Source organism: Pieris napi, chromosome 3 (genome assembly GCF_905475465.1).
Source record: "Pieris napi chromosome 3, ilPieNapi1.2, whole genome shotgun sequence".
Lineage (NCBI taxonomy): Eukaryota > Metazoa > Arthropoda > Insecta > Lepidoptera > Pieridae > Pieris > Pieris napi.
The window spans coordinates 5,568,043-5,583,500 of record NC_062236.1 but is presented as its reverse complement, the minus strand read 5'-3'; the positions used below and the strand labels follow the sequence as shown (position 1 = coordinate 5,583,500).

Here is a 15,458-nt window from a genome sequence, read left to right as displayed (position 1 = left end):
TTGGTAACATTTCATACCCAAAATGGCAATTACGAAGAAGATTAATTTTTAAACACAGGCTAATAATAATTGGGTGAAATATAAAAGGGCGAAAGTTACTTAAATGATTTACGAAACAAACAAATCAAATCCAAATTGGGTGACTTTTAATGATCATTATTACCAGATTAGTAATATGACAAAACAATATTTTTCCAAAATTGTCAAACTTTTAAATTTCTTAATATAATATAAATAAGTAATTTCATTGTGCTTGCGCAATTTATAGATCTCAAGCGAAAATGAATTCGCTCGCCAAACGCCTATATCTTTAAAGCAATATTTTTCCAAGCTGCTACATAAAAGTGGAACGGGTTATAATCTTATTTGTTGAAGCCTTGCTCCAGGAATAAAAAGTTAGGAAGCTGTTATACAAATAATATTCCGAGAACGGCGTTGAAATGAAATATTGTAATAAATATTGCTTCTTGAACGCTTAGTTCAAGAATTTCCATGAATGACAGTATTTAAATTACATTAAATTTTCTATACAATCACTATTCTATCTTTTAAATAAATGTTTTATTATTATTTACGAATTTATTATACCTTTCGACAATCGTAGTCAACGAGAGACTGAATTATTACCAAAGAAAATGTTTTCGTTAATTAAAAATAAATTGTGGCAGTCAAGTCCTGGATTCGATTCCTGGGATGCTACTTAATTATGAAGAACGGTAAAAGAGACGCAAAACTTAATCCTGAGGATTATGGCACTTCTATTATTTTGAATAATGGAAAATTTTCTCCAGTGACATCCAAAGGAGAACGACTATACATCGACCCATTATAGGTTGCCTCGCATCTATAGACAAGTTGGTGATCAGCAAGGCGTCAATCTTTGTATACTGTTTGATATTTCCTTTATCACTCGCTTTGCCGGAAGGGCTTGCATTTTAAGAATACGTATTCTCTTACCCTAAGTCCAATTAATACTTTTGAAGGGCAACTTCACATAAAAGTGATGCGCGATAAAGCTTACCAAACGCTCAGTTGAGTAACTACATACGTGATGAGGTACCATTTCTCAACGACCGAATATAAGACATACCCACAGTTTAGACGCACGATGTCGGAGTTAAGACTATATCTTAACCACTAAGACTACTCTCATACTGAACTGATCAAAAGTGTTTCTATTCCTTAGTTAGCGATTATATAAAAAAATTCAGTGGCGCTACAACCTCTTCAGGTCTTAGCCTCAGATTTCTGTATCATGATAATTTTTAAATCTAATAGGCAAGTAGGTGATCAGCATCCAGAGCCTGACACACGCCATCGACTTTTTGGATCTAAGACATGTCGGTTTTCTCACGATGTTTTCCTTCACCGTTCGAGCAAATGTTAAATGCGCACATAGAAAGAAAGTCCATTGGTGCTCAACCGGGGATCGAACCCACGACCTCAGTTATGAGCGACCAGCGTGCGACTAGGTCAACACTGCTCTTTTCTGCTGGGTAGCGATTAAAAGCTCGAAACATTTTGAAGCTCACTTCCGTTTGCCCTAATATATTAAACGCGTCGAATGTTGCACTAATGAACATTAATTTAACAAATGAACTCACTTGTGCACTAGGGAACATAACTGTTACATTGAATAATTGTTCACAAACTATTCTATTGTGTTTCAATTAAATCATTTCAATTCAACTAATTTGATAGTTGATATCGAACAATTATATTTGTTATCGAAATTTTTAGGAATTTTTTTTCGAGTTTGTTACTATATATCCATTATCCATACACAGTATTGTAATGAGTTCGACAAGTATAAAACCTTATACTTGCGTAAAATAATTGTTTAAAAATCTGTTCTGCCGTGCGATTCTTTTAATCCGTGAGTTCACCTCGCGCTAACAACGCTCCCTTCGTCACCCACGTCAATTTTGGAATCTCATGGTATTCTGTTAAGCAATTTCACATTACGTCTTGACAAGCGGACGGAGCTTGTAGTTTATTATTTATCAGAATGCCAAATCGTAAAATGACTACTTCACGATAAATTTGAGCGCGACCGCCGCCGCAGCAAAAACCGCTGTCAGAGTTCGAAAAGTGAGTAACAGAATCGCAAGGCTGTGTTTAACCAACGTTTGGCTTGATTCGTAAAAAATATCGACGAAAAAATTATTTTTTACATAAAAATGCGAGTGAAAATGAAACGTAACTGATCAGTAATTTCGATTTAATTAGTTGGAGTGTTACAGTTAACAGTAGAACTATCATTATTCAGTCGCGGTTCCCTTAAAAAAATCAAAATACAACGTCTGTCTATAAATGGCTTTGAACTCTGAACCGTAACATTAAAATGTCAACGTAAAACATCAAACGCTCACCAAAAAGAGTGTTAACTTGTTTGCGTTTTTCATTCGTTACATAATCCGGTCAATCTAATCATCTACCTTGACCTAACTCCGCTTAATGAACGGATAGATCACACCCACATTATTACACCTACTGACAAGATTAAACAATTATGTTTATTTATACATAATCTAAAATATTACTTAAAGTAACAAAAAATACACGCGAGAACAACGTTGGCCTGGCGGTTATGCACAAATGCATTTTTCGTACTTGTTTAACGAATATTTTTTGAGGCTAAAATCGACGGCATGAAAGATATTTAGTAGTCTATAAAGAAAACTAATTAAGGAAACAAATACAGAAATCTCAAGCCAAGAGTGGGAGCGCTTTTTTTTAATTATACGGGGGTTTCTCATATTTATGGTGATAAGCGTCTACAAGACATAAACAAGTGTGAAGACAAGAATGAAGTTTACTATTTAACCGAGAAATAGTTATAATATATACATATCTAATAATATAATACATATCTTACATATAAGTTTTATTACTATGAATTTTGCCGTATAAAGATTTCCTTATGATTTTTTCCACAAAGGCTTTTATCCTTGCTACACAATTTGTATTGAACTACAAATTGCCGATAGCAATTAATCCATTAGCAGTAATTGATCGCAATTTTTAAGCAATTTATTTGCAACCGTTCTTACGGTACCTGGGTTTCATTAAGGTATTTTATGGGTTAATAATAAAAGCAGAATATATCATATTGTATGTTGGAATAAACTTATTTTTGAATCTTAAATGGTTTATAGACCAGCATAATATATGAAACTCAAGAATAATTTGAATTAAAAGAAAAATCTCATAAATAAATTGACCTTCACCAGTGACTTCAGAGTAATCGCCGTTAATCTAACGCTAATTAAACGTTAAAAATATTTATAGGAAATATTACACTTACTTTAAATCCTTAGATAATGATCACAAAAACACATGTCATCTACGTTAACTAATAACTTTTAACTTAAATTAACTATTCTAAAGATAACATTATAATATCAGTATACAGTAAATGTAAAGAAAATTCGCGGAAAATGTATGGCTAGACCGCGTACGTGTGTCGTAGCAAGCGATCTCTAACGGACTGATGAAACTCGCATTGATAACGCGTTGTGACGTGATATCTACATAGGAAAATAGAAAACAATGAGAATGGTACACCATCAGCATGTAACCTTGGTATTCTTTGGATTCAAATGAAATTTGCATGTTTATAGATACGTGTGTCATTATCATTTATTTAAAAAGTAATATATGCAAAGTTTGCAGTCCAATTTCATCGTTGAAACCGCTCATTCGTATCAAAGAATGAGGGCTGTAATGAAAAGTGACAGAACCGTGTATAATTTAAAGCAGTACAATAACTTATTTAACATTTAGGGGATAAGTATTTCCCCCTTTATCATAAAAACTAAATCAGTCTGCACTGTTTTACCTAAAGTACTATTTTATTTCAGTCTCAGAGTGTATTAAAGTCGTAATGAAAAGAGACGAGGTCCAAATAGACTGCTTTAGTTTTTAAGTATAAGGGGGGTATTAAATGCCTTCTTAACATATGTCTCTACAGACGTAAAAAGTACTCGAAAGCTATGTAAATAATGTTATAGATTCAAGCTTATATCAGCAGTAGAAATATCATTTGTACATATTTAGTATTTTTTATGAATATCTTGTAAGATAAATTACCTTTCGTTCAGACAGGAAGATCCTAAATAAACTGGAACAAAATATACTGAAATAACTCGAACTATCCCAGCTAGTTTATTTAGATGCATAATTAATTAACTGTATTATGAAGAAATAAATGAATAAAAAAATCGTAGGCATAATTTCTAGAAGGACTGTTTACTTTTGTAATTTTTTTAAAGTACATCATTCCCGAATGACAAAAACGATAGCGTCACATATATATTTCCGTTTCCACATGAAGGTCGGGCTACCGGCTACTTTACCAATTTGAATTCGTACTTTAATTAATATTTACTTTTGACATAGGTTTATAAATGAAAGTACATTGTACTGCTTACACGTAAAATCAATTTTGCTTTATGTTTTAGTCACGGACTTGTAAAAAACAATTATTGGAGAGAGTTATCAAAGACGTAATAATGTGATGTTCCTACTAGCAATTTAAACTTTCCTCCATAATTTCTAACAATAATTTTTAACGTTTAGTAATTAAAATGAGACTTATATGGGTTTATTGGCAACGTGGATTCATAGAAAGCGCAATTGATACCCACTCCATATATTATAATTTATGACTCAGAGTAATTGCTATGACTCTTTACTAAAATATGACCTTTAGTCTATTTTAACAATTTTTGTTTGTTTATTCTTTTATTGTTTTCTTTAATTAGAGTTGCCTATATCCTAGTAGCTATAAGGGCTCCCGTTGCATAATGTAACATTTTTAATACATAAAAACATGTATTAAACATTGCTTAATACATAAAAATAAATTAAAAGTCCCGTAACCCCATTGGCATAATACATGACTACTGTTTATCTTTTAGCGAAGTATAAGAACCGCCTTGAAAAATTTGGAAGTGATTAATTAATTCAAATAAGGTTCTAAACTATGAACTGATCTATTTGGTATAACAAAGGGTACCTTCATAGATAAAAGCTCAAAGCCTCCAGATAACTCATTGTAAACCGGGATCTATAAGGAAATGGGATATTAACCTTTGGTGTTAGTTATTACGGTCGTAAGATTGTAGTTACCCGTTTATTGTCCAAGTGGTATTATAGACGTTTTAACCAAAGAACATTTAAGTAATATTTAGACATTTTTAATAAAAAAAAAACATATTTTAAAAATTTTAGACATCGAAGTGCACGTCGTTATAACGCGAGTGCCGGGCCATCTATTCTACAAAGATTTCCCCATTTCTCACTGGGACACTATATAAGATAGGCAAACTTCTTACTAATCAACTGATTGCTAGTATTCACTAGGTTTTTTTCGGTCTACTCCCCTGTCATAGTGCCCAGGGACTTCTATTTTTTCGTATACATGTTTCATACTAATGATATAGATATTCATTAGGTTAGACTTATAATTTTATCGAGATAAATTAATCCTTTACCTTACCCACTTGTATAAGTTTAGATTTGTATAAAAGGGCTATTAAACTCAAAGGCACTGGACGTTCAGGGAGCGTGTTGGGACGTTATTAATTTAACCACAACTCTAATTAATCTTACCCGCTGCGAGTTCACATGACCGCGGTTTTAACTATAAATTTTGACTGCCATAATTTGTATTATATTGTTATGAAATTTCATTGCGTTATTGGTGTAGGTCTGAATGTAAACAGGGCGTGAGTCACGAAAGCGGCTTGCTCTGATCGAAGTTAAATAAAATACCTATATGTAGTAATAATAATAATAATAATTCCGTATAGTAAAACCCTATAGGTATATCTGGTTTTAGTTTCTTAGATCATTTTTATATATAGACACCTGGGCCGATCACCGAATCGGGCCAGAAGTCTGACTCACGCTGTTGCCTTTTTGAATCCAAGGAATGGCGCTATCCTCCCATTTTTTTCCTCCAATGCACGAGCGTCATATGCATACATAGACAGAAAGTCCATTGGTGCACATCCGGGGATGGAACGTACGACCTCAGGGATGAGAGTCGCAGGTTGAAGCCACTACACACTACTTGCAGAACATTACTTCAATGTTAAAAATAGTTTATTAGAAATTCTTCTAGCAATGAACAAAAATCTCTTAACTTGTGATTACTTCGTATTTCTAAGATCGTTTAAAGTTTTGTGTAAATAGCGACATCTATCAATCACCAGTGAAAGTATTCACGATAGTAATAAAAACTGCCAATAGATAGCGCAGTAGTGCGTAAAAACAATATTTAAGAAGTTTAAGTTTTTTTTTATTATTTAATTATACGTATTATATTTTTCTATATACAAGTTTACGTATAAATCATAATCATATCAAAATACACTGATTACGGCCATGTCATAATCTAAATTGAAAATTAATTTATTGCTGACTCATTAGGGTGTCAAATGAATATCAATTATTTTAATATCACAAGCGTACACAATTACAATAATGTCGTATTTATACGGTTAATAATGATATAATAGGTAATTTAATTTCTTTAATTTATCTTTTTTAAGGTTTCAACGATATCGCTATAGCGGTTAAATGGATAAAGTTAAAGACCAGTAACGCACTCGCGTACTGTCTATATTCATCGTACAATTTCTATTTTTTTTTCTTGAATGTCTTCTAGTTATATTAACAATAATTTGTAACAAAACCTTGGAATTTCTTATCTCATTTTACGTTATCCATAGATAAACTAATAAATTATCAAAACTTTATTCAATTGTAAGGTCATCTCATCTAAGACAATACACGATAAGGGAAAAGTAGGTTAATTTTTGTATTGTGAAATGAAAAAGCGGAATAAGTACGTATTACAAATGATTGGGGCCCGGCGGGACGTCACTTCCGTTGTCAAAGAACTTCCGGGGACTCTTTGTTAGGGTCTGACACTTTAAATGACTGGTCACATGTAACGCTAAGCGGTGTCACAAAATCGTAAACCATGTTCGATGTAAGGAAACATTTAATTATTTGGAAAATCTAGATCAATATTCTTATAAATATTATCAATAATAGTTGACTTAAACTAAGTCGACGCAATCGTAACTATAACGCAATAGTTAACATAGTTTTTAATGTAATAAATCAATAAAATATATACGATACATCATCAAAAGCAGTATTGGCTTAGTGGCTTAAGCAACTCTCGTCCTTGAAGTCGTAGGTTCGACTATGCACCAATGGATTTTCTAAGTACGCATGACACTATCACGTACGGTGAAGGAAAATAGGCAACCGACATAATTATATCAAACCCATAAATATATTGTGTCAGACTAAAGGCTGATCACCTACTTGTCTATGAAAAAAAAAAAGTAAAGTAACGGATGCAACCGAGACGCAGACCCGTATAGGGTAAATATGGCTATATAACACAACACTTAGATTTTTTTTTTCTATTTATCTCTCGATGTACTTTATACATAGGTTAAGGACAATACTCTTGCATTAAAACATTTTACGTCGTGTACGATTTTTAACCTTTCGCGTATTTCACAACATATTCATAATTTGATTGTTTAATATTATTCAAACATCATAAGGTTCAAGAAAATAGGAAAAGAGAAAGCTTACAAATAGATATTAGATCATAAACAGTTCATGAAAGAATGGTCTATTACTGTCCATTACGTATTGACGTAAACATCAGCTTGCCAATAGTATGGAGCCAGGTTTAAATATGTTATGCCTATCTTTACGACTGATTGAACCGCCAAGCACAGGCAACACTAGACTTTGCCAGAAAATGGAACATCTTAGTCTTCATCTATTTTTAAACGAATCAATGGTACCAAAGATCTTCAATAGTTTGATCTTTCCGCTTGCTGTAAATTGCCCTAGAACATGAAGTGTCAACGCACGTTTCATACTAATAAACTAATAAAGTTAATTACAAAACAAAACGTAACACTACACACACTTTTACTCAATGACTATAATATATTTAAACTGGTTGGTTACGCTTTCATACGAAAACAGCTTAATTATTATTATCTTTTAATACGCGTTAGTAGGAAATTCCTTAAGAATAAAATTGCACTTTAGGACATATTTAGTTCAAATACGTTTACATGTACACTTAGCTAGTACAGATAACATGTAAAATGAGTAAAAGTAAGAGGATAGTAATATAATAATAACTTTTGTATGGATTAAACGGAGAAATGATGTACGTTCGTTTCAAAAGCATTCGTAGACTATACAAAAACTAGAACGCAGTATCAACGTATACTTAATAGAGTTATTGAGCTTCCTACCGCAGTGACGCCCGCATCAATTTCGGCAACCGTTATATTTCAGTCGATTTTCAAAAAAACATAATGAATATACCGAAATTTTCCTCAAACATCACATAGGTGAACCATACAAATACCCTTTTATCGTGTTATTACTTTATAATTTCAGAATTTTGTATACGATTCTCACCTTGTTTTTAAAACAAAAGACTGTTAAATGGTTTGATTACAAAATAGAACCTCTACTATGCTCGCTTTGGAACAGATAATTATAATTGAAATTTCGACCCTCATTTATCAGGACTTAGATTAATAATTTAGAGTGCACGTCGATCTCGTCAACAACAGTATTATATCACTTTATCATAATGGACGTGAGTATATATTGCATATAAAATGATAAATAGTATTTCATAAGTTCATAGTTTTTTTTATTTTCTGGTATGAGTGTTTCATTGTAATAGGTGACTACTGTGATACCAATTATAAATAATAACATTTAAACAAAATTTAAATTTCAAGAGTCGAAAGCCATTCTTAATAATGACCTTGATTTAGTGTCATTTCGGTAATATTAAGGTGCCACAAAACATATTATTGCGTTATAAATTTTCGAATAAAAACTAAGAAACCGTCGCGTAAAGAAGAAAATGTTAGTCACCAAAGGCCGTTTCGTACGAATATAGCCTGAACTAAATATTTTCACGGGCAATGCTCTCTTGCAAATGATATTTGGTAGTATAAGCTAAATCAGTTTTTCATTTCATATTTCTAAAACTTTACTAATTAAGACTTTACAATAATAGGTACGCATTTACCGCATTTGTTCTATAATTAAGACAAGACAGTTGTCACAAAAGATCTAACGCATTGCGTGACAAGTTTTGACAAAGGAATTCTAATAAAACAAAGGCCTCATACAAAGATGATATGCAAAACAATTTTTATTAAGTAAATAGTCACACATACCTTCTCACAAACACACAGACACACATAAACATACGTACGCACAAACAACCCAAATATTTATAAGTATGATATTTTACTAAATTTTGCCGTTCTTGGCAATTCTTTGTCATATTTCTTTTGTAATATTTATAAAATATGTTGGTTATCTAATGAAAAAATAATAATAAAATATTTTTGACAGCAAAAATAAACCTAGTATCGTCATGTTAGTAATTAACTTGTTTATGCATTTGCCATTTCGATAACACAGTTATCTAGCAAATGCTAATTTCCATACGTAATCAAAATGCCTATTATATATCTAACATGAAAATTTATAGAATGTAATGATGACTGTAATATTAAACCACTAACAATGTTATACAGAATTTTATTCTAAATGCCAACAAGCTTGTTAAATCTAATGAAGAAATCTATGATTCTTTTAACTCAACTATTTCCTTTAATTTAATATATTATGCAAACGATTTTTTTAGAAATAAAATATATAGTAATGAATAAATAATGTATTTTACTTTTTTATATAAAACAGGGGTAAACGGACAGGAGGCTCGGCTCCCCTGTAGTTAAGTGATACCGCCCATAACGCTCTCAATTCCAGAGGGCGCGAATGCGTTGCCGGCCTTTTAAGAATTGATACGCTCTTTTATTGAAGGATTCTAAGTCTACAGTCTAAATTTGTTATTAAACTTTATATGACATGTTGCTTAGAAAGTTTTATTGAACTATCTTACCTTAGTCATTTGTTTCTTCTTTAGCTAATTGGAGAATTTAATTTCTACAATTCTACAAATTAACACTTATAATAACATCAAATCATGCGAAATATATCATGCTACTACTACATTAAATAGTTTTGAAAATCCGTAATATTATAATACATCAACGGCGGAATAACCGAAATATATATTTAGTTATTGTTAATATTAATATTATCACTGCACACAAAACCACACCATGCGTAGCAGTTTCTTTGGATTCCGACTCACCAGGACTCTCACTTTTAACACTTTTGTCTTTCGCTCTAAACTTCACAAAGTCTTGTAAGTGGCTTGGCAATTTTTGAACGTCTTTTTCTTCACCCGAATCAATCACTTTTATTTTATGTTCAATCACTTTTGGTTGTCCGTTAGAGTTTCTATCATATTCATCTTCCGTTTCTGGATCCTTAAAGCCCAATTTATTCCACCTATCCTTAGCTCTGTCAATAAATTCTTTTTCAATGCGGTTGTTAACTTTGGAATCAAAAGTGGTTAATTCCGATGAACTCTTAGAATACGAATTACTTGAGCACGGTGTTTTGGTTATTTTAATAATCTTCTTTTGTTTTCTTTCCTCGCGTTCAGCCATTTGGCTGAGATATTCAGAATACATTTTATTTCTTAATAATTCTTCTTGGCTTTTACTAAACACAGATGACAATTTTCCGGGACTTGGTGAAATAAGCGACGGTAAAACCCCGTGACTTTGGCTATTTCTAATGCGATTGAATGACTTAAAAGATTCACTTTCAAACTCGTCATTTAACATAGGGGCTCTAGGTCCTCTTTTTTGAGGCGTATTAATTCGTTCTCTTTCTAGTCGATAAATTTCTGCTTCAACTTCTTTTTCTTTTTGGCGAATATATTCCATTTGTTGATCACATAAATCTTTAGGCAAAGATGGACGTCTTGGATGTAGATCTTCTCTTGCTTGCCTAAACATGTCATTATAATGTCTGTGCATATTTTGAATAGAGGAAATATCATCTTCTATCTCTTGACTTAAGTTGCCGGTCGAGAAGTGAAAATATTTTTTATGGTTTTTCACTGACTTAAAAGAATTATCAATAAAATCTGAGGATTCATCACTTTCGTACAAAGATGATGAATATTTTCTCGGCTTTGGCGGTGGTATAGGCTTCAAATTATTTGAGGTGCTATGTATACTTTGTTCTCTTGTTGGTTTAACAGAGAAATCTATACCACCCATTGATATTGTATGTCCTTGACTTGTATGTCTCTCATATATATTAGAAATATTATCATCGTTTGATTTTGGTTTCTGTGAATTGGTAGCCACTGATGGGTTACGTAATAATGCTAATAAACGACTTCCAGTTTGTGATTTAAATGGCACATCAATCGTATTTTTATTAATAGGATTAGACAATTCGTTTTTGTTTTCTACGTTTTCTATATGTTCGGAAGTTTCTGTATTTTTTAGATGTGATAGTGAATTGGTTGTCTCCATTAACATTTTTTGCGAAGGAGATAGACAGTTATATCGCATACTCTCTGATTTTATAGAATTCTTTTTTAAAGTATCGTCTTGATTAATTTTTAACGAAGATTTGCGAGGTTGGACAGCAGGAGGCGTTACAATTTTGTCACGTGATAACGTGTTGACATTAGATACATTTTGTATTACACTATTGGTATCCTTAAAAGTTGTGATTCTTGATAAACCAATAGGAGCAGCGTGGTCACTTAATGTTTGCAATCGTTCCGATACACTGGCTAATTCTTCTAATATCTGTTCACCATATGGCAAGCTACTAATTTTTTCCAAACACATATCTCGAAGACTTGGGGTTTCTATGGCCTTTTCATATTTAATATTATGGCGGTTTATATTTTGAACATTTGTTATGACATCTTTAACGTGACTTTTACTTTCGCTTGTGTGTGTCTGGGATTCATGACTTTTATCAATTTCATCAAATTCAGCCATAGAAATATCATTAAGTGAAGAACACTTAGGATTATACTTTGCAGTACATTGGGACGAGCCAACGCTGCTAGATGAATCTTGCCGTTCTAATGAATCATTGCGATATTCTTGCGTTGCATCTGTTTCTGAGACTACTTCCTTTATTAAATTATTAATAGCATCGTTAAGTTCACATTTCAAAACTTTTATTTCAAGATCATAATTATCTACCACTTTTTTGGTATCCACCGATGAAGTCGGTATTTCAGAACTAGGCTTTTCTACATCTTTTACGAATAGATTGGTATTTATATTGTCTGTTGATAAAACAAGAATCTCGTGATTTTCTTTAGAAATATTCTTATTATATCTTTCATTTTGTTCGTTTTCAGAATAATTACTGTCAAAATTCTGGTTGACCTTCTCATTATAATCGTTTAAGCCGTTATTGTTTATTTTATGATCCACTTGTGACTTGACAATATTAAAATTATAATCATTTTTTAAGAATTTATCAGTATCAATGACTTCAATAGTAGGTGTTATAATACGAACAGACACATCACTATCGTCATTTTTTTCTTCGATGTCATTATTATCATAAAGAGAACTAGTGCTACTGGAAGAGTCTGTCAGATATACAATTTCAGCTCCTGTAATTTTTTCAACAGTCGACGTGGTCCAGGAACCTCTTGCTTCAGTTATCTCTGGATTTTTTAGCTGAGCATCAACACGTATGCATTCTTGACTTATTAAATTATTCGATTTGCGCCCCTTTCTAAACTTTATTTCTGGTTTTGTTTCATTTGTTGCATAAAAAACATCATCGTCTAACTCCTCATCCTCACTTTTTTTCTCAATAAGGTAAGAATGACGACGCGAAACTGACGAAGATTCCCCGCTTGCTTCTTCATCAATCACATGTAAAGATCTTGCAGGACCTGTCATAGAACTATAACTTTCTTCAGCCTGTGGTTTCTTGCGTAAGCGTGATTTTATATCATGATTCACTTGCTGCTCTATTTCTGGATTTATTTCCAGTTCTTTAACAACTGTATTTGAAGATAACTGTAATGTATTTAAATATTGTCTTAAAGATTTCTCTTCTTCTGGGCTCATAGATTTAACCTCTTCGCATTCTGCTACGTTAAGTGGTAGAGTAATTACAGATAATACTCCTGGAGCTACATTTTCTTCTTCGATGTAACTATTTTTTTTTATTTCACAGGTGTTTTCCCATTCAACCTCAGGCTCAAATTCAGTGATAAGAATATTATTTGAGTCTGCCAAGGAACTGCTAAGCTCATTTTTATCAAAGCCTTCAACTATTTCTACAATAATTGGTCGATCATCATTATCAACACTTTTACTTTTTATATCACTTCGCAATTTTGGTATTGATTTTATAGATTTTTCTGGAGATTCTACTTTATAAGCTTCGAATAATTGAGTATTTTCTTTAGTTATTATGCCTGCATCTGACGTTGATTGATAGGGTGGTATAGCACTAGAAGATTCTATTTCTTTTGGTAGTTCTTTTAAGTCAGTTGAGATTTCAGAATCAACGTTTGAGGTCACTGCGTGTGTAGTAGCTTCAACAACAAGTTTTACTTGCGATTCCGTGATTTCGTCTCTTGTTATTGGCGAACAATCAGTTTTTTTAATACATTCCGGTCCCTGGTCACATGCTTCAGTTGAAATACGTGTATTATTATTACTTGGCTGGTGCTGCCCTTTGTTCTTCCTTTTATTTTTATTGTTCTTGCGCTTTTTATTTTTATCTGGCATATCGAGATTCTCACACCAATACTTTAATCACTGATAAGAAACGTTTATATACAATGCACAAACACAAGCACGATGTGTTAACGTATAAAGTACACGCCTGCGCCGGTATCTTTAGCGTGGGTGCTAACGTTGACGTAATATATTACGTAGGCACATTGACGTTAGGGATTTAGTTTCGGCTTTCACAAGGGCTTGTTAACTGGGCTCGGAATAGGTTCACAATCGTTTAAAACTTTGTTTCGCGAGCGACAGCTAAGCGCGGCAGTCATGCGCCCGCACCGCGATTTACTAATAATTATAAATGGGTTGAAGTACGCAGGCGCGCTTTAGAATTATTTTTACGCTGAGACGTGTACGCGGTGCGCGTTCGTCGAACGAAGGGAAGTCCGCTCGGCGCGCCGGCTACTTCATACTAACAAACAAATGTATTATCAGCACGGGTGATTTAAATTGTTATTAATTAAAATTGCACAGGCGTTTCTTATCCATTTTTGGCTTACCTAACGGAGAAAAACAATAGTCTATTTGAAACTTATAAGGACGTAGCGGATGGCACGTATAATTTCGTAATTAATTTTTAAATCTACATAGTGAATAAAAACTATTTTATCTGAAACTAAGTGACCCACTTACCTGTTCGCTGTTATCACGGGATTTAAATTGGCGCAGAAATAGGGGCTTACGTTTTTAAAATAAATATTTTAAATTTGGTTCTAGTGCGCTCTAATACTATCTGCTAAAAGGTATTCATGATTTTTCCTTGTTTTATTATTAAAACTACTTAGTATAAAAATCAACATCCTTTCTAAAAACGTTGCAGGCCTGAGTATATTTTTATTGGATCTAACAATCATATCCAGCAACGGCGTAGTTCATGTTAACAATTGATGGTAAGGAAGTGGGTGGTTACAAATTAATTCGTAACAAAAGTGGGCTAAAAGTAGTCCAGTTGATCTAGACTTGCAGGTCACCCAGACTGATTGGACACTTCCACTGGTATATACAAATTATGCATGTGGACACAATGTATCTAAGAAACCGGTTTACAACGAACAAATCTCCAACAGAAATTAAAAGTAACTCTGTGTATAGTAATTAATTTTACCAAATTTTGGGGATTTCGATTAAGTCTTGCTGACTATCATGCAAGCACCTTTTTCATTATAATATGGATTAATAACTCCCAAATAACTAGATAATACCAATGCGTGAATTCGTGCACACACCTTGGTAACTATGAGGGTTCTAATTAGTAAGAAACATGTTGATATCGGGTTGCAGTTTAACATGAGACGCGGTTTCAAAGGTAATTAATTGCTTAAGAAACTTAGGGAAATAAATTCATGTGCGGTACAGTGTTATAGATATTACTCGCAACAACTTCTTATTGATAATACTAATAAAAGAATGACTAGAGATATGTGTGGTATCCTATCATATCACAATAATAATCCAGTGGCTTATTAGACTCTATACGGATCTTAACTTTCATCCGTTTCTTTAAACATTTTTTTTTTATACACAAGTAGGTATGTGTCATACCTTCGATTTTTGGATTCGACATGCCGATGTTTTCCTTCGCCGTACGAGCGAGTATTGAATGCGCACATGGACAGAAAAGTCAAACGTTGCATAGCCGGGGATCGGACCTACGATCTCAGGGATGAGATTCGCCCGTAGATATGATATCATAAATATGTTTTTTGATCGCTTTTCGGCAAG

At 32.8% G+C, this 15,458-nt stretch overlaps 1 protein-coding gene across 14 annotated transcripts in view; it reads right to left on the bottom strand.

Moving 5' to 3' along the window:
* The window catches only part of LOC125063775 (sorbin and SH3 domain-containing protein 1), a 116,356-nt gene that overhangs the window by 50,076 nt on the left and 50,822 nt on the right, over window positions 1-15,458 (bottom strand). For 10 of the 14 annotated variants that reach the window (XM_047670381.1, XM_047670385.1, XM_047670386.1 and 7 more), the window contains exon 1: window positions 10,247-14,135. The exons of the other annotated variants lie outside the window; for them this stretch is intronic. In XM_047670381.1, the coding sequence (XP_047526337.1) occupies window positions 10,247-13,736 (3,490 nt within the window). In that variant the 5' untranslated portion in view covers window positions 13,737-14,135. Of the gene's footprint in view, window positions 1-10,246; window positions 14,136-15,458 lie in introns of those variants that run through there. 14 annotated transcript variants of the gene reach the window in all.